Source organism: Dermacentor variabilis, chromosome 4 (assembly GCF_050947875.1).
Source record: "Dermacentor variabilis isolate Ectoservices chromosome 4, ASM5094787v1, whole genome shotgun sequence".
In the NCBI taxonomy this organism is placed as follows: Eukaryota; Metazoa; Arthropoda; class Arachnida; order Ixodida; family Ixodidae; genus Dermacentor; species Dermacentor variabilis.
Window position 1 is genome coordinate 15610710 of NC_134571.1, and position 25232 is coordinate 15635941.

Consider the following 25232-nt stretch of genomic DNA (forward strand, 5'->3'; position numbering starts at 1 on the left):
ACAAACGTACTAAGCAGCGTGCACAGTTATGCGCTACCAGCGGTATATCAAGCGGCGTTCTCAATGTGTATTATTAGGCCTGTGCAGTGCTTGGCAGACCGGACAGTCGCGCCAGACAAGTACTCCCTAAGAAACACGCATGGTTATAAACCTATGTTGGCGAAGTTCCCGAGGTGCACTTCCATGAAAATGCGGCAGCCAAGGGCGCCACTCAAATTTCCGTGATCCCACATTCAGTCACGGAACCCCACAGCCGCCGCGCCGCAGCTAGGGAGCGTACGTGACGGCTCTGGGTCACGTTCCGTTCTCCGAGGATCGCGCCTATCGAATTCCCCGTGCAATCAGCATGGGGCACGCCTGTTGAACCGCCGCGAGTAAGCGCGCCTCGGGTGGCCGCGTAGGTTGAGGCCCCAAGTTGCTCGCGTTCCGCTACGTGTCTCGCTGCACGACCGTGCGCGTGCGCATAACTCGCCCGTCGCGTTTCGCCGCCGCTCCCGGCCTCGCAAATGCGCTCTTGCGAATCGCGTGGGCTGCGATCACTTTGACGCCGTCTGACGGTTAAAATGTGGCGGCGAGATCGATGACCGGCTAACGAGAACCACCATTCCGATCGGTGTCCGGAGATTTCAAGACCGAAGAGTCGTTTCTCGTTAATTAATTTCCAGTGCTGTGACTGCACCCTTGGTATTAAGCGTGCTTGGCGGGATTTCGGTCCGGCCTTCGGTCCTGACACGCTGTATGCGTTGTTTCTCGAAAGGTCACCGAGTTAAGTATAACTGTCAAAGGGTCAGCCCTTGGGAAGGAGAGTACCACGTGGGAGAACTGAGTGCTGTTGACTACTCGCTTCTGTCCGCAACAGTTCAGCTGACGGTCCCGCGTAGAATGTTTACGTGTAGGGTTCGTGGCAAAGCATGTCTCTCTCTTCCGGTCCTGAGCAAATACCATCTCGGTTTACGCACACTTGTGCACGAGTCTTTTACCGGCTCCGTTAAGCTAAATTTTGGGCTCTGGAATGCACTACGGGTTAGCCAGGGCAGTGTACCCCCCAGCACACAAATCGCTTAACAAGCGACAAGAAGTAGCTTCGAGACGGCTTCAGACGAATACCTACCCCAACCCCGTAGCCTATCACTACTACTACCCGGACACTACTACCCGAATGCATGTAAGCATTGTAAGCAAAAAGCGGATCTATTTCATATTATGTGGGCGTGCCCAGCCGAAAATCTCACAAATCACGAAATAAGTAATACTGAGCAGTGGGAGGCCGTGTTGCCCAGCTCCGACCCTGACCTGCAGGCCAAGATCGTCGAGAGAGCTGAAGAAGCCTCCCGGGCCCAGGCGCTCGTGGCTGCCTAAGAACAAGGTCTTCCGTCAATACCTTGTTTTCAAATAAAGTCTTCACTCACTCACTCACTCACTCACTCACTCACTCACTCACTCACTCACTCACTCACTCACTCACTCACTCACTCACTCACTCACTCACTCACTCACTCACTCACTCACTCACTCACTCACTCACTCACTCACTCACTCACTCCACCCACCCACTCACTCACTCACTCACTCACTCACTCACTCACTCACTCACTCACTCACTCACTCACTCACTCACTCACTCACTCACTCACTCACTGGGCTCTGGAACGCTCCAAACACTATTTGCTCATACGTCGCCCGCAGATATGAGCTCACAGCTTCAGCTGGTTTCTTCCATGCGCTGATTTCTTTGCTGTATGCATTCTTTTCATCACTTAACTGTTAGGCCAGTGCATACCAGACGCTGACATAAAAAACGGTCTCCAATCCGCGCTCTGACGGTGGTTGAACAGCGTAGCTGCAAGCAACAACTAGAACGATTACCCATTGCGACGTAGGTTGAAATTATTCACGTGGGGACATTAGCATGCACTGTACCTAATTATTAGCCTAAAAAGTTTCGACGGCATGCGACTTGGTTTGTGCCGCTACTTCGTGCCCCTACAAAGAGTGGACCAGAGAGAAGAGAAATTCGCCCCGCCTCGTTTGCGCACTGTTCTTCAGCAGCCGTCACTATACGTGGCCTTCCCATGGCACTTTCACAACACAAACCAGTTGCTAGGCGGTTCTTATTTCCCGTACGAAAGTATAGCTACGTCACTCCCTACTTCGTATACATGCTACACAGTCAAGCTGCCGTCGTCGCGGCAGCTTCGCAACAGTGAAGTTTACCGGGAAACGTATGCGAGGAGATCTACGTGTTTCGCATTGCATGTAGGCGCAGGTGCGCTTTATCATCAATTATGTGGTTCCGCTGCTTGTTTTGAGCTTGTTCTTTATTGAAACGTGTGGTATTCTCGATGTTATATGCGTGATTCCAAAGAATGTATGTGCTTTTCGCTTCGTTTTACTGAGTGTTTGTAGCATCTGCCCTACGTGGATATGAACTGTAGCATTTGGGGCTATGAGCCATAGATGATAATAGTTTTCTGCCGACTTTACGTCACGAAGAAATCCTGTGGTCCTAGCCATAGACAGCTTCACTGTAGTATATATATCAACCAGTGCTGAAGTTTCAAACCTGGCGCAGGTCCGTGTCTTTCGTTTGCGTGTCTTTTGTGGCCTATGCCAAGCTTCCTCTACCGGTAAGAACGAACTATTCGCCATGCCAGCTCCACTTAACCTGTAAGCTATTGCTCAAAATATTCTAATGTTTCCCTTTCGTGTCTCTTTAAGGTTATATGTGCAAGACCAGACTGACAATTTCCAGAAGCCCATAACCGGCCGCGTTCTTTACCCAGGTCCACACAGTCGTTCTTTGTTAGCTTTCGCCCCCGTCTCCGCTCGTCTTCGCGGTCTCTGCTTCTCCCGCAGTTTGTTTGCTTAGCTCGGGCTGTTCACCCCGCTGCGGACCACCGGTAGCTTTCTGGTGCACCGCTGTTTCAGCTGCTTCGCCTCCGGGCTGCCCTTTTAGACTAAACATCGCGGAGCATTTCTCTTTCGCATTCCTCGCATCTGTCGCTATCCTGTCTCGGTTGCGGCCGTTTTTCGGCTTCTCGACGCTCGACTCGCTGTTTCCGCACCATAAAAACTGCGCCTATGTGAATGGCGCGCTACGGAGAAGCAACAAAGAACGCTTATAACGCTGCTTCCGCTCGCCGAAGAGAAAGCGCTGCCAGTACGCGAGAAACTACGGGACGCAGGGACGGCGCAGGAATCCTGCACGCTGTGGTACATCCATCTGTGCTCGCCGAGCGTATGCCCGCGAGTGTGCATCGCCCTGTCCGATGCCTTTCGGCGTTACTTGTGCAAGGTGCCTAGCCTTCGGAGGGCAAGCGAGACAGTCGTATGGCTACGACAGAGCTTCCCGAGGTGGTTGCGGGCGCAGTATTCGTTTTTCGGAGAACGTTGTCGCCGTGTTTGTTTTGTATTTTACTAGCCCGAATATTGGCTACAGCGTGCTTTATTACATCACGCAGTCAAGCTCGGAATAATGTAATGATTCTATTCCATTTATCTTTCTTCTCGTGCTTCGTCTTAACGGTGCTCCGCGCCTACGTTGTCAGCAAGGTCAGCCAGTCGTGGACGGTGGATGCTAATGAAGGAATAGAACCGAGTGCATGATATGATAGGAATCGCTACATTGTATTGGCTCAGAAGCTCCTACTTGCAAAACTTGTCCTATGTAAATTCGTCGCCAATTGGCCGTTATGGGGGAATGCTATTGCATCAGAGAAGTTTTGTGAATACGTGCTCTGATAATCATGAGTTCTGCGTGCTTATAGGGAACCGCTGCGTAGGGCATATACTGACACTGTAGCGATCTGTTGGGCTTGCTAGAAGCAAGTTCTGCTCGGAACTAACTTTAGAACGAGGCAGTGGTGCGCATGCTGCTTCTCGCCGCGTCATGAATACGTGCACGGGCTTAAACGTGAAGTTAATGGTTTGCTGGATTTTATTATTTCACTGTATATGGGGGAGGGCCACATATCGGTATTTACTATGTATTCATATCGAGCGCAATAGGCTTATACTGGTCACGTCCTAGTCGCGTTGCAAATCATACAAAAGCCGTGGCATTTAGCTCGGCAGCCATTGTCACTATCTCCATCGTTGTTTGACTGGTAATATCAAAATGGAAGGCTTTGCGCTTGTCTTTGCTGTCAACACACGGTGACAAGATTTAGTTCATTTTAGGATGATTTGCTTTGGCAGCGAGCTGAAATCCGTCAATTTCTTTTTTTCTCCTTTAGTTTATGATTTACGTGGGAGCACGCGCACGCCATTTTAACGCTTGCACGACAGCTGTCACCCGCGTGACTGAAGTCATGTTGGGTAAGCAAACGGAAAGAAAGAAACACGCGTTTGGCCTCATCGCCCCTAAGTGACGAAATAGCCTATTCATGCCCATCGACTCTATGGTTCGTCCTGGAACTTCGGTGAGGAGTGTGTGGAGAATTGATAAAGCAGTGGCTGTGAAAAGGAAAAAAAAAAAAACAGAGAAACAAAAGACCTTCCTGTATGCAATTTAGCAGGCGATAACGGGGCTGCATTCCAAAAAGAACATTTCTTTCTTTCTTTGGAAAACTTCCGGCTCAAGTTCCCTCTCTCGCTCTGTTGCTGTACTTTGCCGAATGCCCAGTTTGCTGATACTGCTGTGGCGATGTCAGTAGCAACGAGTTTTTCATTTGTGGGTCGTGTCTTTCAGATGCGCTACAACGAGACAGGTTTTGCGAATTAAAAAGGGGACATGAACCGGTATAGGTTTCTTTGAAAACGGGCTTCCGCAAAGCTATTCGATATCTCCCAGAGCTAGGATTAATACGCTCTTCCGCACTCCCGACCTCCCTCTCTCTCATCAGGGCTGCGCTCTGCCATGCTTTTAAATAGCGCACGCTTGCGATAGAGTATGCGATAGTCCTTCATTCTTTATCGTTACAGAATAAATACAGGTGCTATGTGCTTCTTCACCTGTCGCATCCTCGCCGCTTTTCACGACAGCATCTTCATATCTTGTCGTCAGATAAGACGTAGCCAGCACCTTTTCATTAGCGCCGAAATGTCTCTGTCGTTTGTTAATAAAAAAAATGGGGGGAATAATAATAATATCAGAGAAAAAGTGTAATTCCGGTTGAAAAATTTCTGCGTCGAAAATGAAGCAAGGGAGCAGTTGGCGGTTTTCTTTTCAACAAACGAAGTTGAAAAATATTTCCTTGCCTCGCTCTCTCTGAGAACCCCATACCGGGCCCTCCAAATGTCTTCTCCCCTTTCCAAATCGGAGTCAGAGGAGCGAAATGAATGACGCTGCCGGCGCCATGCGAGTCCGCGGAAGCTTGCGGAGCTGCGCGAAGGGGGATGCGGCTTCGGTATTTAGCCGGAAAAGTGAGAGCGCTGCTTGGCGACCCAGCGCCAACTCTGTCAGAACGTCGCCTGACAGCACGAGTGGGCCGGGGCGCCGACTCGCGATAGCGCTCCGCGTTCTCTGCCCTGGCTTTTCTCATCTGCGGCGTCCGTGCCGAGCCCCTCTTCGCTGCCGAGGGTGCGGGGGAGCTTCGTGCGCGCTCTCGCCCGCTCGCCGCGGACGCACGCCCCGGCAGCGGCGCCTTCTCCCAGTTGCGGACGCATGGGACGCCGGCACTCGGCCCTGCTCTTCTTCGGAGGCTGTCCTCTTCGCTCTCCGAAACCGGGGAAAACCCCGCAGGGCTCCCTCGTCCACGAACCTGTGGTGGTGGTGGCCTCATGCACGCGTCGTGCAGCGAGAGCGCAGGGCCATCGTCGCTGCAGCACCTGTTGCTCTACATGTTTACAATCGTCCGCCGGTGACGCATGGTCGTCGTCGTCGGTATCAGCAGCGGCTGCGGAGGGCGGAGCTTCGGGTTTGCCCGAGGGTGGACGATACTCGTAACCGGCGAGTGTGAGTGTCGTCGTGTGTATGTGTGTGTAACTTCGGCTGGAAAGCGGTGGAGCGAAAGGGAAGCGCCGAGGACATTTTCGTACAGATCCACAACGTCTGGTACATCACGTATTTGTTGTCAGTGGGCGGCCTTTGCTTTGTTCCGTGTGTTCAGCGGTCATCGGAAACCGCCTGACTGTCTGTCTGGATACACACATACGGGTCGGGTGATTCGTGTGAAGGTAAGAGGAAAACGTCGTCTGACCTTTCTCTTCTATTTTTTTTTTTGTTCTTTTTTGTCGGTTTTGCTTGTACTGGTCGTTTGGATTGTTAGTGTGCGAGCGGGGAACAAGAGCAAATTTAGCACGTGTCACGCGGGAATGAAAGGCACACGTCGTACCTAAAGGATGCAATGCTGTAATTATCCGAGCAAGTTAGCTTAAATTAATTACGTGTGGAGCACACACTTCGATTTGAAATGGTTGTTGTCGCTGAAGTATTATTTGCGCGTTTCCACGGCTATACCAGACGAACGCGTCAACTACCTTTTCGTTCTCTGTTTCTCGAATTGTGGGATAGTTCCGAAGCGGGACGTTTCGCTCGCATTTCTCCGCACTATCGTACTTCTTCGAGTGCGGTGATCCCCGTCTCTCTCTCCACATGCTGCTGCAAGGAATAGGGCTTCACGCGCACTTTTCCCTACTCTAGCCTTGATTCTGCGCCGTCAGGCGTATAGCGACCATTGTTACGGGCTCTGTTTTGACTTCGTCCTACGGAATATGCTTTCACGCGCAATGCTGCTGGGCGTGCGTGGTTTAACTTCGACGAATTTAGTAGTCATTGTGTTACACTTACCCGACTGTTCTTTGCGCGGCGTCTGGTTTCAGGTGCGTTTCTGTACGCGGGGCAACGATTGAGTTGCTTCCATCCTTTATATGCGCCAGCTTTTGACTCACGCTTCGGGCGGCTGACGAGCATAGCGAAAGAATGTAGCGAGTCTGGTGCACAAGTCTCCCGCACCGCGTTCCGTTCCGGGGCGTCCACTGAGGCGTGCCGCAAGCTTCACGCAACGCCGCGGCGGCGGCCTGTCACGCCGTGGCCGGACGTCTTTGTTGACGCTGCAGAGATTTTCAAACGCGCTGGCTGTGTTTTCACTAGGCAACGCCCTGGAGCACGGCGCAGCCTGTTGCGCCCACGGAGTTGAAGCTGGTGCAAAGTTCGGCGGCACACTGCAATTCGCCTCCGTAGCAGGTGAAAGTGTTCGCCGAAAACGAGGTTCATCGGGGCGGGCATGACGTTTACCACAAGAAGAATACTAGAGAGAACTGTGGCGCTGCGACTGCTAAGCTGCCACGGGAATGATGGTTAACACTTGGATTTGCGTAATATTTGTGCTTGCAATTTCAGACGTTATTGTGACTTTATTTCTTTCGCTTTGTCTGCGCTTACTAACCTAATTTTTTAAGCAATTCTACGTTTTTCGTAACCCTATGAATGCGAAAAGACACATGCATGATTGTTGGGAATTGTTGCACATATAACGCAATGTTCTGTTGAAAATGATCAATTTGCGAAGTCACAAAACCCGTTCGAAGCCACAAGGACGGAGTCTAGTCCGTGTAACACGCCCATCATTTCCATACTAACTGAACCACCGGCTTCCAGCTCGCGTGTACAATATAGCACTCACTAGTAAAATTTGTGGGGCACTCTATACGGCATACTGCAGTGCCGTTCTGCAGCAGGCGAAAATGTTCCTCCCCGAAAGAGGTTCGTAGGCGCTGTGTCGTAGCTTTGCGGACGGCCTGCGGATAGCAGGGCACGGTCTGGGCGCGTTCTGCATGAGTCATCCTTCGGTGGTCTGACGCGCCTTCTCGCCATCGGCCGACCACGGCCAGCGGAAAAAAAGAAACCGGCTCCTACTTTTGTTTTATGTCTTTGTCTTCATTCTGCTCTTATGCAGTAGTCTGTTTATGCGTGCTGGTTGTTCTTTCAGCCCACTTATATCCCGGTATCCAGATGACGTCATCACGTTGTCGGTGCTGCAGCTGCGCTGCAGGTGATAGGATGCAGACATGTTTGTAAACATTGTCCAGTCGGTGAGCGAGCCAACGATGTGCGAAGAACGCCAATGTGAAGGGCAGAGCTTCACTACTTACCGTAACGAGAAGCTGGGCCACGGTTACAGGATGAATAAGGCGCCAATATATTTCTAAGGAAGCACAACTTTGCTCCTTAGCTGTTTGCGGAGTCTTGCTTTATAGAATGCTCGAGTGAGGGTCTACATACGAGTAGGTGACAAGCTTTATAAATGCAATCAGGGGATCTCCGGGAAAATTATATGAGGCTAAACCTTGAAACCTTATTGTCAGGTTGACGAAGTGTCATCTACGCTTAGCGTCAAATTACCACGGGCCACGCATGACTCTTGCAATAACTCTCACCTCTCTATACGTCCAGCCTTGAAGGCATTCCTTATATATGTATACGGTCGTCGGTGTTGTACGGTTAACTTGTACTTGTTTACCACGTGCAGGTTAGCGAATTTTCCCCTCGCAATAGTTGAACCAGTCTTGTGCATGTGTAGTCCGAAATTTCGTGCAGTATAGGCACTGTAATGGATTTAGTACGCTGCTATGCCCAGAAACACTTTAAACGGTAATCATGTATCGTGACATTACTGAGGGAGCTATTACTTTCCATGAGGCTACATAATGATTCTAATAATGATACCGAACTTAGATTACGAACGAAAGCAATGATGAATGAAAGTTGGCAGCAACAACGACGCCGCAAATTCTGTTTACGTTAGTATCAGCAGGCCTTGACGCCTGGCATTATCACCGCCTATACTGACTGCTTGTCACATGAAATAAATAAATAAATGAAAAAGATGCTATGTATAGAACGGAGTTCACTGTTGTGACTCAGGGTCAAACACGAGAGAGAGAGACTCTTGGAGCAGACCAAGAGGAGACGAAAAATTTGATACAGTATCTACATATATGGCACGTAATAGCATACAAGTTGCCGTAAGAGCGTACCAGACCGACGGGGCGGCTGGTGCAGACCCCCCTCTCTCTCCCTCTTAACAATGGGCCGGCCAATAAAGATGTTGTCGACAGTCAGCGCTGGTCCTGTGCTCTTCCGTGTCCGTGTGTTTTTGGCGCTGTTTAAAATGAATGGCCTTAAATCGCTTTGGCGATCCATCGTCGGCAGGAGCGAGACGGGCTGGGCGTTGACGCCACCCGCGTCACATTCCCCTTTCATCGCGGCAGCAGTCTTGGTGTGGAGCGCCACCGGATTCCCCAGTTCGATCCACGAGAACGCGTCATCAGTTTCGTGGAACTTTGCAGGTTCGTACACATAGTTGGGCTAGTTGACTTGACATGAAGATGTCAAGGTTGCGAGTGTGTGTGTGAAGCTCAGCACAAGGGCAACCACTTCAGAAGAGCGACTAGTAGGGGAGCGCCCGTTGCCTCGATGATTGGCACGCAGTGTGGCACAACATCACCCACTGACTACGGAACGTGATACGATTCCGAAAGAACGACAAAGCGAGGTAGGCTTCAGAATGCAATGTCGATTGCGTCCCTTTCTCGCTTCTTCGGCCACGGCACGCGCACATCTTCCCGAGGTGTCCTTATTGCGAGTGTTTGGATCGGACTGCTGGTACGATCTGTTGGGAACTCGGCGCTGACGCCCGTGGTTGTACCTGGGTCGCAAGCCCCAAGGGTAGCGTTGGCCTGGCGGCCTGGGGTACAACTGGAAGCATCCGAAGGTCCCGGCAAAGCATGAGTCGACTGGTAACAACGAAACAACTTGTTTATTTTAACATCGCAAAGAGTTGGCGGTCAGGTTTGACCGAAGTAGAGAGACGGGAGAGCACTTCACTCAACAGAAGAAATCGGAGCCCTCTTTTTTGGCGTCCGGGGGCAGCTGTTTTTATACTCTCGCAGTTGAGGGCAAGAAGGAACCCCTCAAAAGACGAGCACGTGAATGTACAATGGGCTAATGGTGACGCACACTGTCGTAGCGATGCCGTAGCACCATGTCGAGCACGATCTCGTAGCACCCTGTCGTGGCGCTGCCGGTCGGACACAATGACTGTAATGAGAGGATGGTCCCTGCTTTGGCATCGCCTGTTTCGGGCATAATGACTGGAACGAGATCCCTGCTTTGGCATCGCCTGTTTCGGGCACAATGACTGGAATGAGATCCCTGCTTTGGCATCGCCTGTTTCGGGCACAATGACTGGAATGCGAGGATGATCCCTAGGCGGTCGCATCGCCGCAGTCGCGCCTGGAAACACCTGGCGATGAGTGTTGCGGCGACGACGATCGGGCCAAAATGTCTGCCGCCCCGCCGCAGTCGCGCCGGCAAAACCACGTGTCGCAGGCGAAACGCAACAGACCGCCCCGCCGGGGGAAGGAGATCCCGATGGACAGGGGACTGCATCCGCTGTCCGGAGGGATGTCGCTCGATGATGCTCATAACCGAAGTCGGGCGTCCCTCGACGTTTCTTGAGCGCAGCGCACAGAGAAGGCCTCGTTCTCTCGTTCAGGTTCGCACGGGACACTGCAAAGTGACTTCGGGAGAGTTCACATTTTTGTTCTCGTTCCCGGCAAGCGTTAGAACTACGCTGAAACTCAACCGCTCAGTCAGCAAGCACGGCACAACCCTCACTAAGCCCTGCCAGGCTCTTTCCCCTTTTTATACCACTGCCTAGTTCCTTACAGTAGTCTAGCATCACTCAGAACGCGTCCACAAATTGGAAAATTGCACTAGAAAGCATATCATCACTTTGAAACACTAAACAAAAGCAATATGTTAAAAAAAAATCCTGCCTCAGGAAGAAAACATCAGTAACAAACAATTTTGAGGCTGATTCCTACGTTAGGGGCTTCGACTTAAGCCATCGGCGTTACCGTTGAGACTCCCCTTTTTGTAACGTACCTCAAAGGAATATTGTTGTAAAGCGAGGCTCCAGCGCAGGAGGCGGCCATTTTTGGGAGAGATGGTCTGCAGCCATTGGAGAGGGCAGTGATCCGTCTCAATGATAAACCTCGAGCCGGCTAGATAGCATGCCAATTTCTGAACGGCCCACACGAGACACGCACACTCTTTCTCGGTGGCGCTATACGCCTGCTCACGACTGGTCAGCTTACGACTAGCATACAGGACGGGGTGTTCTACTTCTCCATTTTCCCGTTGGCACAGTACAACGCCCATGCCTCGCTCACTAGCATCGCACTGAACAATGAACCCTTTTGTATAGTCTGGCGATCGTAGCACAGGCTGGCTTGTTAGGGCACTCTTTAGGGCGCTAAAAGCTCTTTCCTTGGTCTCGTCCCAGACGACTGTTTGAGGCTCTGTCTTTCTTAGAGCATCCGTCAGGGGAGCCGCGATATCAGAGTACCTAGGGATGTACCTCTGATAGTAGCCGGCGACACCCAAGAACGACCGAATATCGGTCTTGGTGCGCGGTTGCGGAAAGTCTCGCACAGCGGCCACTTTTATTTCAGAGGGGCGGCGACGACCCTGACCAATCACGTGACCGAGGTAGACAACCTCGGCCTGTGCTAACTGGCACTTAGGAGCCTTGACTGTCAAGCCCGCTTCGCGCAGGCGGGTTAGCACTGCCCGCAAGTGTGTCATATGCTCAGACCAGGATGCGGAGAATATCGCTACGTCGTCTAGATACGGTAAAGCGAATTCTTGCTGTCCCCGCAACACTTTATCCATGAGACTTGAAAAACAGTATGGCGCGTTCTTCAAACCAAAACTCAACACTTTAGGACGGAATGTTCCCATTGGTGAAATGAACGCCGCATACCTACTAGCCTCTTCTGTAAGTGGAACCTGCCAATAACCCCTGACAAGATCTAGGGTGGAAATAAACTGAGCGCTACTAACTTTCTCAAGGCGCTCCTCGATGTTAGGGATCGGATAAATTTGATCCTTAGTGATGGAATTAAGCCTGCGGTAGTCGACGCAAGGACGAGGTTCCTTGCCCGGTACCTCAACTAAAATCAAAGGGGAGGTATAGTCACTCTCACCTGCCTCAATAACACCGAGCTGTAGCATTTTCTTTACCTCAGCCTCCATAATATCGCTCTGGCGGGGTGACACCCGATACGCCTTGGATCGTACTGGCTCTGTGGAGGTAAGTTCTATATCATGAGTAAGTACAGAAGTCCTACCAGGCCTCTCAGAGAACAGACCTTGAAACTCTTGTAATAGCTGGTGTAGTTCGGTTTTCTGCTCGGGCGACAGCGGTGCTTTACTGATAAGGTCACTAATGACTTGACCGGTGTCTTCCCTGTTCGTCACTGAGCCTAGTCCTGGAAGCTCGACCGGAAGCTCTTCAGGAACGTTTACCATCATGCACACCACTGCTTCCCTTGGTCTATAAGGTTTGAGCAGATTACAGTGGTAAACTTGCTGTGCTTTCCGCTTTCCTGGCAGACTTACCACGTAGTTAACGTCCGATAGTTTCTGAACAATTCGTGCTGGGCCCTCCCACTGCACGTCTAGTTTGTTGTTTAGCGATGTGCGCAATATCATGACCTCATCGCCAACCTCAAAACGACGGGCCCTGGCTGTCCGATCATAATAAACCTTGGCCCTCTGCTGGGCCTTTGTCATTGCTTCACCTGACAACTCCTGTGCCCTTCTTAAGCGTTCGAGGAGCTTAAGTACGTACTCCACCACGACTGGGTCGTCGCCCCTACCTTCCCATGATTCTCGAAGCATGCGAAGCGGAGATCGAAGCGAGCGACCGTACACCAGTTCAGCTGGCGAAAACCCCGTAGCCGCATGCGGCGCGGTCCTTAAAGCAAACATCACCCCAGGCAGACACAGCTCCCAGTCAGTTCGATGTTCAAAACACAACGCTCTCAACACGCGCTTCATGACGGAGTGGAGCTTCTCAACGGAATTCGACTGTGGGTGGTACACTGAGCTGTGTAACAGCTTTACCCCACACCTTTCGAGAAAAGTTGTCGTCAAAGCGCTAGTAAACACTGTGCCCTGATCTGATTGAATTTCTGCAGGAAAACCAACTCGCGCAAATATGGACAGTAGTGCATTAACTATCTCAACTGAGCTGAGTTCTTTAAGCGGCACTGCTTCAGGGAACTTTGTCGCTGGGCAGATCACAGTCAAAATGTGTCTGTACCCCGTGGCTGTTACCGGCAGAGGTCCCACAGTATCAATAACGAGCCGTCTAAAAGGCTCCGTTATGATAGGTACCAATTTCAACGGCGCCCTTGATTTGTCCCCTGGTTTGCCCACCCGCTGACAAGTGTCACATGTCCTCACGAAATGGTCTGCGTCCCGAAAACACCCTGGCCAATAGTACTCTTGCAAGAGACGGTCCTTAGTTTTCTTAACTCCTAGGTGTCCGGACCACGAACCCCCGTGTGACAAGCGCAACAGATCCTGACGATAGCATTGAGGCACGACCAGCTGATCGAACTCCACTCCTCTGCGGTCTAGATACTTCCGGTACAGGACTCCACCTCTTTCCACAAAACGCGCAGTTTTCCTGGCGATACCTTCTTTGACATTGCAGCGCACGTTTTCCAGGCTGCCATCCTTTTTTTGCTCGGCTATCAAAGCCGACCGGCTGACTTTTAGCAACCTATCAAGTCCGTCTGACGTAGGCGCGATGAGCAAATCAGTAGATAGCTCTTCTAACTTTCCCGAATCGGGATTTTCCTCTCCAGTATCTGGCGCCTTCAACGCTACAGACTCAATTTTATTCAGTTCGGGCGTGCTCTGAATATCAGCTTGCTGCGCCTCTGACCCTTTTTCGTTGTTTGATAACGTTGGCCCCGCAACTACCGCCTTTGCAGCGAGCTCCCGAACCTTCGATCTGGTTAAGGCCTGAACACTAGCTTCACCAAACAAAAGCCCCTTCTCGCGCAGGAGGTGATCGGACCTGTTTGAAAATAGGTACGGGTACTGGGGTGGCAGCATAGATGACACTGCCGCCTCCGTCTCAAGCGCTCCGAAAGGTCCTTCAATAAGCACCTTTGCTACTGGCAGACACACGCTATGAGCTTCCACGGCTTGCTTGATCCACGCGCACTCGCCCGTGAACATATAGGGTTCTACATAAGACGGGTGAACTACATCCATCGTAGCTGCGGAATCGCGAAGCACCCGGCACTCTTTCCCGTTCACGAGGAGGTCTCGCATGTAAGGCTCGAGAAGCTTCATGTTCTCGTCAGTGCTGCCTATTGAAAAAAACACAACTTTTGGTGTTGTTTCCGGACACTGCGCCGAAAAGTGACCCGGCTTCTGGCACGTATAACACAAGCGCGCTCGCCTCATCTCGAACCGCTTTCTGCGTTTGGCTTCGGCTGCCGCCGTCTCCTTAGGTTCGGTCGCACTGCTTCCACTCGCATCCGCACTACGCGTGTTCCCCTTTGCTCTCATGGGTGTGAACTTCGGCCTCTCAAACTTCGAGCCAAATTCACCCTTTTGACCGTCCTTAGCTCCGCGAGCTCGACGCGTCACAAACTCCTCGGCTAGCTCAGCGGCTCTAGCCACCGTACTCACGTCTGGCCTATCCAAGACCCAGTATCGCACGTTCTCCGGTAACCGACTATAAAACTGTTCTAGCCCGAAACACTGCAGAACTTTATCGTGGTCACCAAACGCTTTCTCTTCTTTGAGCCACTCCTGCATGTTCGACATAAGCCTATACGCAAACTCTGTATATGACTCACTTCTGCCTTTCTCATTTTCCCGAAACTTCCGACGGAACGCCTCCGCAGACAGCCGGTACTTTTTTAGAAGACTCGATTTCACTGTGTCGAAATCCTCTGCTTCCTCTCTATCCAAGCGAGCGACTACGTCGGCCGCCTCGCCGGGTAACAAAGTGAGCAAGCGCTGTGGCCACGTTTCCCGAGAGAACCCCTGCTTCTCGCACGTTCGCTCAAAGTTAACCAGGAACAAACCAATGTCCTCTCCAAGCTTAAACGGCCGCATCAGGTCAGTCATTTTGAACAATACGCGTTCTCCTGCACCGTGTGCCTGACTTCCATTACGAGCGCGTTCCATCTCTACCTCAAGACGCTTCATTTCCAAAGCGTGTTCGCGCTCTTCTTTTTTCTCTTGTTGCTCTCGCTCTTTCTGTTCTTTAAGTTCACGCTCTTCTTTTTCTTTTTGCTCTTTAAGTTCGCGTTCCTGTCTTTTTGACCTCTCCTCAATAGTCTCAAGGCATTCCGACAGCTCGTCATCCTCAGCCTCTAACTCAAGAATAGCCTTTAGCAGTTCAGGTTTTCTTAGTTTGTCTGAGACATCCAGACCCAACTCTCTTGCAAGCTCCAACAATTTCGGTTTGCGCAACGACTTCAAATCCATGGCTGCTCTGAATGCTGCTTTCTCTACTGCTTACTATTGTCTTGCCGCAAACTAACCCGGCAGCAACGACAACCACAATTACCAGCTCTGTTTCTAACACTAACAAAAGCCTGGCAAAGCTCAGAAGAAGAAAGTCCCGCACTCACCAAACCTCGCAGGCAGGAATTCCGCGCAGTCGTTCCGCTGCAGGCAACCAGTCGTCACACAGGGCTCGTTGCACTGCTCCCGGATCGTCGTTGAGCTGCTCAGCATTCAGTCAACTGCATCTCTTTGCTGCTGGCCTCCGTTGTCGCGATCTCACCGCTGGCAGACAGTTGTCTGAAGTCGGAGGCGATCTCACCGCTGCCAACCAGTTGTTTGAAGTCGGAGGCGATCTCACCGCTGGCAACCAGATGTTTGGATCGGACTGCTGGTACGATCTGTTGGGAACTCGGCGCTGACGCCCGTGGTTGTACCTGGGTCGCAAGCCCCAAGGGTAGCGTTGGCCTGGCGGCCTGGGGTACAACTGGAAGCATCCGAAGGTCCCGGCAAAGCATGAGTCGACTGGTAACAACGAAACAACTTGTTTATTTTAACATCGCAAAGAGTTGGCGGTCAGGTTTGACCGAAGTAGAGAGACGGGAGAGCACTTCACTCAACAGAAGAAATCGGAGCCCTCTTTTTTGGCGTCCGGGGGCAGCTGTTTTTATACTCTCGCAGTTGAGGGCAAGAAGGAACCCCTCAAAAGACGAGCACGTGAATGTACAATGGGCTAATGGTGACGCACACTGTCGTAGCGATGCCGTAGCACCATGTCGAGCACGATCTCGTAGCACCCTGTCGTGGCGCTGCCGGTCGGACACAATGACTGTAATGAGAGGATGGTCCCTGCTTTGGCATCGCCTGTTTCGGGCATAATGACTGGAACGAGATCCCTGCTTTGGCATCGCCTGTTTCGGGCACAATGACTGGAATGAGATCCCTGCTTTGGCATCGCCTGTTTCGGGCACAATGACTGGAATGCGAGGATGATCCCTAGGCGGTCGCATCGCCGCAGTCGCGCCTGGAAACACCTGGCGATGAGTGTTGCGGCGACGACGATCGGGCCAAAATGTCTGCCGCCCCGCCGCAGTCGCGCCGGCAAAACCACGTGTCGCAGGCGAAACGCAACACGAGACAGTTACTTCATTGCACGTATACGGTCCCATTCCTTCACCACAACTCTAAGAATACCCAAAATTTACCAACTCCATTCCTGAAAGCGTGCGATATATATTCGTACAAACCTATTTTTTTTTTTCTTTCTTTCTTTCTTTCTTTCTTTCTTTCTTTGGGATGTACCACTGTCGCGCAATGTACACATCTTATCCGCATTTCTTCTCCGTCTCGGCGTTGCTGCTGCTTCCAAAGCAGTCGCCTGTCCCGGGCAACCAATGTACTACGCTATTCGCATATACGCCTATACCAGCGCCGCCATCGGCGCTGCAAGGTCGGCATTCCTGGACGCGTATCGTGCGGTATCTCTCACTCGGCGCCGGCGCGCTCCGACGCCTCGGCGACGCCGTACGCGTGCTGCGTGGAGCACAAGCGTAGCTCTTTGTGCGCCTCCCGAGGAAGAGAGCCTCCGGTTCATCGGGTGTCGCCGTGTAACACAAACCGCGCCACGAGTTTCGGGTGTCGACCTATGCGCTCGCCGTCCGTGGAGGCCTGCAGTCTGTCGCTTCCGCAATGCTCGGAGCCTTCCAACCTCTCTCTCCCACCAGCCCCCCCCTCTCTTTCCTATCTTGTGCGCTCACATTTTTTTTTGTTTTTCGTCTTTAAGCTGTGCCCTTGCTGAATAATATAGTGCAGTATTATAAAAGCTATAGAGCCCACGTAAGCTATGCAGCACCTTTTCGGGGCAATTCGCTAACTGACCTTTCCGAAAGGCTATAGACAAAATGGCAGCACTATGCCAAACTGATCACAATTCATTGCAACGGAAGGTCGGAACAACGAATCAACCAAATAAGTCTTGAAGTTAATGCTCGCGTGAACAGCCTTCTGAACTCATCCATACTCAGCTCCATATAAACCTGAGTCAGCCACTGGCCTGTGCGAAAGCGTTTCCTCTATCTGCGTAATACTGTCCGTGCTTGTGCGCATTCACTGCGCCTATGCTTCCTTTCTCTCTCTCATCTTTCTATTCCTATTCCCCCCTCCAGTGTAGGGTAGTCAACCAGACTGTCTTCTGTTTAATATCCCTGAGTTCTTGCTCTCTGTGATCCACAGGCGGTAGTGCTAGCTTCCACTACATTCCACGGTATGGACGGGATAAGAAGAGAGGTCGGTTGATAGATGCAAGGCAGCCGCTTTTAGCCGCCGCCGTAGGAATGCGTTCGGAACGCTCACCCTTGACGGGGTTCCCGTGCTGTCACGCGATACGCCGTCGCGGGTGGCCCTCTTCGGACCGGGTTTCGCTGTGAGGCGCGTGTGCCTGTCGGAGAGCTCAGGAAGTTCGAAACCACAGGCGCGAAAAAGTCGCAGTGGTGGCGCATGTTCGCACGCAGCCGCTCCGAGCTGGAGCGTACAAGAAGCCTGGATTACGACGCTTAAAGACCAGATAATCCGTAACACTGTTAATTCAAAAGAATTTCAAGGGGAATGCTGGACCGTTATGTTTTCAGCATATCTCGGAAGCACCTAGTTCACATGGAGATTGTGGGTAGCAGGAATTTTTCTTTTGCCTTTCCGAAGGGCATTGTAAAAATAAAGTGGCTTTTACGATCATTGGTCGGCGAAAGAAACAAAGAGAGAAAGAAACCATGCAGAGATCACAGCATAGTCAACGTATGACTTACGTATATATATATATATATATATATATAATTTTCTTCCTTCTTTAAGCTGCGCGAGTCGACGAAGCAGTCAACTGCATTCAGCTGTCTCAGAATACATGAAGGCTAATATCTGGCAAACCTGCTCCGCAGTTAATCTCTTGAAAGCTTTCAGCCTGCCCACATGATAGAAAAATATAATGAACTTTCAAAACGTTTTAGAACAGTAAAAAAAACATGATCATCTCACGCACTGCGGGAAGTGGTGTAAACGAAACACTTTGGTCCCGTCATAAAAAAAAAAAAAAAACAAGCTTACCGGTATTTATTGTTTTACTAGCACTAAAAATCTTTTACCCGACTCCCCCTTTCTCCCTTAGAGATGAAATCAAGATTTATTTTATTTTATTTTAAATTAGCCTTTCAATTGTCTCTAAACGGTAGATACCGCGAGCGAAGAGTGGTGAAGCTGTGGATTAAGCTTACGTTAGAAGCCTGCCGTCTAGTGATTAGAGCACTGGGTTATACCGCCTGGGGACCTTGGTTCAAATCTCACCATTGGATACGTAATGTATTTTTATGTTTTAGCCCCGCTAAGCCTATACGCGCCGTGCACGCCGACTAACGCGCCACTGGTGGCGGCCTTGCGCAGAACACGCAGGAGAGGAGCCTGGCGCGCGCTGTAGTTTGTTGTGTCGTTGATCGTGCTTCTCTGTCTTATTCACGTTTTCAGAGCAAGATAGGCAATACCATTCGCTCGTGTGGGGTGACCAAAGCTTCAGCGAATGTCGAAGAAAAATTGTTGCAGGGTGGGGGCTCAAATACCGGTGAAAACGTGCCGGCGATACGGTTCTAATCACTCCCGGCAAAGCCTCATCCGCGGGAGCAACGGTAGCAAACATGGATCGTCGCTTCGAAGGGAAATTTCTTGTTCTCATCCTTTCCTTTGTCTCGTCGGTGTTTTTTTCCACTCGATCATAGTTAGACGCGTGGGCAACGAAGTTCGTCTGCAGTGCAGCATGAGGTTTAAAGGGGTTTCGCTAAAGTTCGGAATGCTGTTTGCCGCTTATATTGTTTTCCGCTTCTTCACCGCGTTGTGCTAGCTAGGCAGCACGACTGCACGAGCGTATTGCGTCGTATGCTAAAGCTACTGAAGTTTGCAAGAACTGAAATTGTTGCTTTCATGTGGCGCGGTAAATCCTCGCACCAGCTGTCGCGCACTTCATGCTTTTAAATCTATTTTATGCGTGGCTTTGCACATGTTTAACTGTTGCCAGTTGCTCCATACATAACTCTTGTCGATTATTTTGAGCTGCGAAGTTTTCACCCTGCCTTGTTTGTAAAGGGTATAAATCACGCTGTGTCTTATCGGAATGATACTGAGGAAGTGCTTCTTTAACAGCTTTATTCTTTTCACCCGAGGGCATCTTAGATATTGTTTGCGTTTTTGGAAATGTGTTTAGAAAATAGGTAGTTCAGGGCGAGAATTGCTAATAGCTGCTGCATATGCTATTTTTGTTCCATTTCTCGCTGAAAAGTTCACGTCCCGTTTGGGAAGTCATCACACCTCGATGCTGCCTGAGCAAACTTAACACGCCGAGTGATTTGTTTGTTTCACAATGTAGTCCCTTCTTGCATGTGAGTTTTGTACTCAACTGAATTCTTTCTTATACTTACGCTGCAGACGACTAAACCGGGCCTTGCCGCCAGCGCTCATCTGCTTTGACTGGCGCTGCTCTGCCTTTAAATATATCATGTGGCACCTCTCTCTTATAATATAAAAAAGGTACTGAAAAGTTAGTCAGTCTTTAGCTTTGTACGTTTCCAAGCAGCTCCTTTGGGGAATCTAAAATTGCACAAACTGCAGCGGGAATGGTACTTCATCGGCGTATGCAGCAGAATTCCATCGGCGGTACAGCACTAACACGCGCTTTTATTAACCCGTGTGCCTGGTGACTTCGTTGGCTACTGTACGCGTTTCCATCAATAAATTGGTAATTACTCTTCTTGAGGCCACTTCGACTGCACTTATTCAGCGATGTCACATGTATTCATCGGCAGAAAAATCACAACGGCATATGCAGAGACTGCACCGTGCGGATTTGTTTGATATAAGTCTGCGCTAATGACGGGTGCTTATTATTCAGGTACAGAAGCAGCATTGCGCTAAGGGTAGAATAAAAAAAAACAAGGAGAGATCGCATCACTCAACAAAATTTATCGGCTAGTGAACATGAGCTCCACGTCATGTAAATGGGGTTCATGGCGTTTGTCTGTGGGACACACCTTGCACGTATGTGGACCATGTTGTCCCAAACGCCAGTAACATCGTGTTCATACCCGCTCGCACAGAGGTCAGCATCTTCCCTACAGCTGTCACCGCAGAAGAAGCAGCCTGGCACCCGAACAAAGAAGAAATCGCAGCCGCGAACTTCAGCCATCCTTGCTGCAAATGGTTGTCGTCTGCTACTGCTCCCGCGTGTACTGTTGGAAGCGTCCGCTAGGTGGCTTTCAGTGGCGCCTCTATAGGCGGTGCACGAGGCGTATACTTGGCCACGAACTTAGGATACCCACGCCATACCCAATGTACAGGCGCCGACAAAAGTGGTATTACTCCACGCAGCGGGAGCCAGAGCAACGGCAAACTGCATCGCAGCGCCATCTACAGGCAGCATCTGGGATCATGTCTGCCGATAATAAAGGGCACCCATTGGCTGTCTCGATCCCAGATGCCGCCTGTAGATGGCGTCGCGATGCAGTGTGCCGTAGAGTTGCTGTATGTGCTACCAAAGGCAGCAGAGTTGCGCGTAGGTCCGCCATCTTGCCTGGGTAGCAACCAAATCTATGCGGCGAAGCCGCACTCTCTTTTTACAGGCGACATGCCTACCGTATCGTCGATCGACCGCGGACGCTTTTGCATCGCTTGTGGACTGCTTTTCCGCCTAATCGCAAACAAAGTGCATCGAAACAGCTGACTGAAAAGATCGTCAAGAAAAAGGCGCCGAGATCGGCCCCCACCGAAGCTTAGGCCAAGCGTATCCGCCGAGTAGCGTATCCGCCGAGTCCGTCTGCACGTTCTCCGCGCGTCTAGGCTCAGGAACCAAGAAGTCTAACAAGGATAAATCACCATATTTCAGCTTTCGCATCAGTGTTCTTAAATAAACCATTTTTTTCATGTTTACAGTGCCAGCACAAGTAGCGATTAGCGCCGATGTGTCGCGTCATAAACACAGGTATATATGTGCTGTCGCCGAAGGCTCACAGCCCTAGCCTGCGCTTCCGTGACGAAGATCTATGAATAGACAGACGTGTCAACTGAAAGGCATCACTGAACTAAGGAAACGTTGCATATCCTTCGCGTGAAGAACAAGAAACGGCTATCCAAAGCGGTAGTAACAGCCCATACAGCGTCCCGGGTCGGCGGTTCATTAAGGACTTTTTTCGAAGTTAAAATGTCAATCGCAAGTGAAAATCGGTGTTGTGGCACTTCCGAGCATGCTACTGTATATGGACAGCAAAATTTTGTTTGTGGTACGTACAGGCGCGAGGTTGAGTTGCTGGGCGATAGCGCATCTACCATGACTGAGCGAGACACATCTCTGTGAAACTAAAACTGCTTCTCGGTCCTTGACGTGGAAATTATGCGCCTGCGTTCGGCTCCTGGCGTGGCATAGTGGCAATGTACCGGGCTTGGGATTTATAGGTCCGACGATCGAATTCTGGTCGGAGCTTACTTACGTTTTTTTTTCTTTTTATTGCACCAAAACGCTCTTTGTTGCTTTCTGTTCTCAAAAAATATATATACGCTGTCCAGGCACCCCGTATTTAACTCGCTAGAGCTGCCTTTCGCACCAGTACCCAGCGCCTCCCAGTTCGCCGAGCCTGCCCAGCGCTCCAGCATCCAGCACGCGGCACTGGGCCCATAATCCGGCGCTGCACTGGACTATTGAGCTTCCTACAACTCTATGCACTGGACACTGGATACTGGGTTTTGCAATAGGCATACCTGCTCATGTGCCAAAGCTCTCAACGTGTAGGCAGGCTTAGATATTACTGGTGAATCAATGACCAACCATTAGTATTTCGACTCTGGTACCCCATTAAATTTGCTGTAGAAACGTATCCACCTACTAGCAGGCACTGGATATCAGCCACACCTGCAAGTGCCACTTCATTATCTGCCTTTTCACTGCAGGGATTCCAAAAGTAACCTTTTGTGGGAGTGTAGTGAATGTTTTTCTCTCACAGGATTGACATAGCTACATTACTGGTAATAATGCAAAACACAGTTAGGCCCTTACCGTATGGTAAATAACGACAATAATTCCTCGTGCATCCTGCTTCACATAAGCAGTAGTAGATGAAATATCTTTACTTGGTAGTGTAACCTCTTTTATGTTCAGAAACAACAACCCAAGCAGTGCATTATCATGAAAATGTGAGCTGGCTTTTTATGACAGTTCTGTGAAAGCAGTGTGGTGCATGGGATTGAATTGGATTGAATAAAAAGCTTTTCCGGTTTCAGAGCGATTCGTGCGGTCGGGAGCAGAGCACCCGGTCATTATATCATCCCGATGGGACTGCGAGGACACTGCGATGAACCAACTGTTAGATGCGCTGCGCACGTTGTGTTGTTGCTTCGCAGCTAACCCACACGCGAACAGCGAACGCCGAAATCGGCCGGATTCACTTTGAATTTGACTGGCGATAACTTGTGTGAATCCAGTTCGCTGCAGCGGCGGCGTCGGGAAATTCAAAAATTGGCCCGGGCATCTGCTTCTCCGCAATGCACGGTTGCTTGCCTACCACGTGATGACGTTCTGCCAATAGAGGCGCTAGCGGCGTGATAAAGCAGACGCGCAACTCTGCTACCTTTGGTAGCATATACAGTAACTCTAGTGTGCCGCTGCTCCGGCTCCCGCTGCGTGGACTGCGTGGAGTATACCACTTTTGTCGGCGCTTGTGCGTAGGCAAAGAAAGGTTCGCTTTAAAAAGAAAAGACCTCTTTCAATTCTCCTATTCCCTACGGATGCAATCGTAGGGACATTTCGAAGTCGCGGATTTTCACGCTACCAGGAACTGTGGCGCGCTATCGCGGAACCGGAGGCGCGGTGATTACGCAAGGCGAAAGAGCGAAGCCGCCCAGGAGGGGTGCGTCGCCCCGCCAGTTGCGCTGCACGCCGCTCGTTTCGCTCGTGAGCGCTGTCCCCTTTTATTGCGTCACCGGTCGCGGCCTTGGCCTCCCGTTTTCGCGAGCGCTGAATGTGCAGTCGCCGCCGGTGGAGGCGCGCGCGCCTGTGTTTGCTCATAATTGCGCATGCGCACACACTTGGTCGCCGTATAGAACCGATGAGCGTTGTATCGCCAGCTGTCTCACTTTTCTGACACGCCAGGGTGGCAGTGTGTATGTACGCGGCCATCTGTGACATTGCACATTTGCGCACCCCCGTGTGTTTGTGACAGCAGTGCCCTCTTCTAGCATGACAGTAGACACACGTCAGATTAGGCGCAACCACAAGTGACAGTGCGTGTACGACTCGCTTAGTTGAATATTCGGCTAGTTGATGCAGTTATTATTATTCTTTTTTTGTGACGAATGTGTGTATCAAAAGCGGGTGGACAAGTTTTAGAGAACGCTGCAGAAAATGACACTGCGCCTAAGAGTATACCACGCGTCGTATCTGCGTGCAGCAATATGCACGAGTGAGTGTGCCGGAAGATATGCGGATTTTACGGCACACAGCCGGGAAGGATTCCCGCAGCCTTTCTCATTGCATTTTCCCTTGCTATTATACAATAAATTACTACCACTTTACATCGTTAGCTCCTTGCTTGGCTTGCTTTTCTGTGACTCACGGGAGTTTACTTTTGCTGTATGGTTCTTTTTACACTCGTGAGAGGTTCACAAGTGTTGCCATTTTATTTAATTCCTTCAACCGATTACCCGTGTACCAGTTCTTGTGCGATACGAAAACAATGGGAGTCTGTACACTCGCAATTCGTTAGCGCTGTGTAGCTGACTCAACTTTTTATGAGATAATTACCTGACGTCGCTCGCCGAAGTCGGTCAACACACGCATGTCCGTGCACGCCATAGCTTTGGTCGTGACATAGCTGCAGTGAAACTCGGCGACAGTACACACGCTACAAAATGCACCGAGTTATTTCACTTGGTGAGTCAGTGTTCAGGCGGTTTTGAGAGTGCCCGACAGTCCAAGCGTGTACCTTCCTATCGAATGCTGTACAGACACAACACTGACAGTGAAAAGGGATATCACCAAAACGAACTTCAAATGCCGGTCCCTTCTCAAGGTCATCGAAGCGTAAGCGATTTGCTTTTAGTAGCCGTAATCAATACTGGCCGAGCGGTCTGTGTCATTCACTTCGAATTTTCCACCCAACAATTATTTGCAGATTCATTTATTATTCAGTGTTGAAAAATCATCGAGGGTTTTCACTTCAGAGGTGAGCACTCACGCGCTAGCAGAAAATGTGGAAATTAGATCCTTTTGCATCAATTAGAAAGGGAACTACGCAGGCTAAGCTTAGAATGCCTTCCTCAGCCGCAACTGGTCTCGCTCTGTTCGAAAAGATAAGAAAAGGGGAAAAGAAGGCACAAGAGTGCATAACGGAAAAGGAGTTAGAGGACAAAGGAATAACTATTTGAAATCATATCACGGGCGCGTAGCTTCACAACTGAGGGCTAATAGTGGACTCAAAACATCGTATCGCAAGCATTTGCATGGTTATAGCTCCTTAAGGCAGGACGACAAAGAAAAAGAAATCAAACGCTAACCCACGAAAGTCATCGTCGACTATACGTTGCATGGAGGCTGCACACCGACGAACAAACCATAAAACAAAAACGACAACAAATGGACAAAATATATTTCTGGATGCAGTTCAGCACGTAGTGCAAGATAGTGTAAAGCGGGAACCACACGTGAAACCTACTTCTGGCGTATTTATTACGCTGTTATGGCTGGGGTACGTTCCACGGGCAGTATTCGCTAATTGGTAAACTCGCCAAACATATGTCGGCCGCGTTCACAGCGTGGCCCTCGCAGTCAGACGACGGCTGCGCCGAAAAAGCGTTGAAACCGCGATCCATGCAGTTACTGCTTCGTCGCCTCGTGCCTGTTATTTGCGACAGCGCGAAAGGCTAGTAAATGTAGTCCGCGCTGATG

At 50.5% G+C, this 25232-nt stretch overlaps 1 protein-coding gene across 2 annotated transcripts in view; it reads left to right on the plus strand.

The window, feature by feature from the left end:
- The first annotated feature begins 5515 nt into the window (after nucleotides 1-5515).
- Nucleotides 5516-25232, plus strand: part of LOC142578710 (uncharacterized) — a 345059-nt gene continuing 325342 nt past the window's right edge. For both annotated transcript variants that reach the window (XM_075688208.1, XM_075688209.1), the window contains exon 1: nucleotides 5516-6117. In XM_075688208.1, coding sequence (XP_075544323.1) covers nucleotides 5809-6117 — 309 coding nt within the window. In that variant the 5' untranslated portion in view covers nucleotides 5516-5808. The remainder of the gene's footprint in view (nucleotides 6118-25232) is intronic.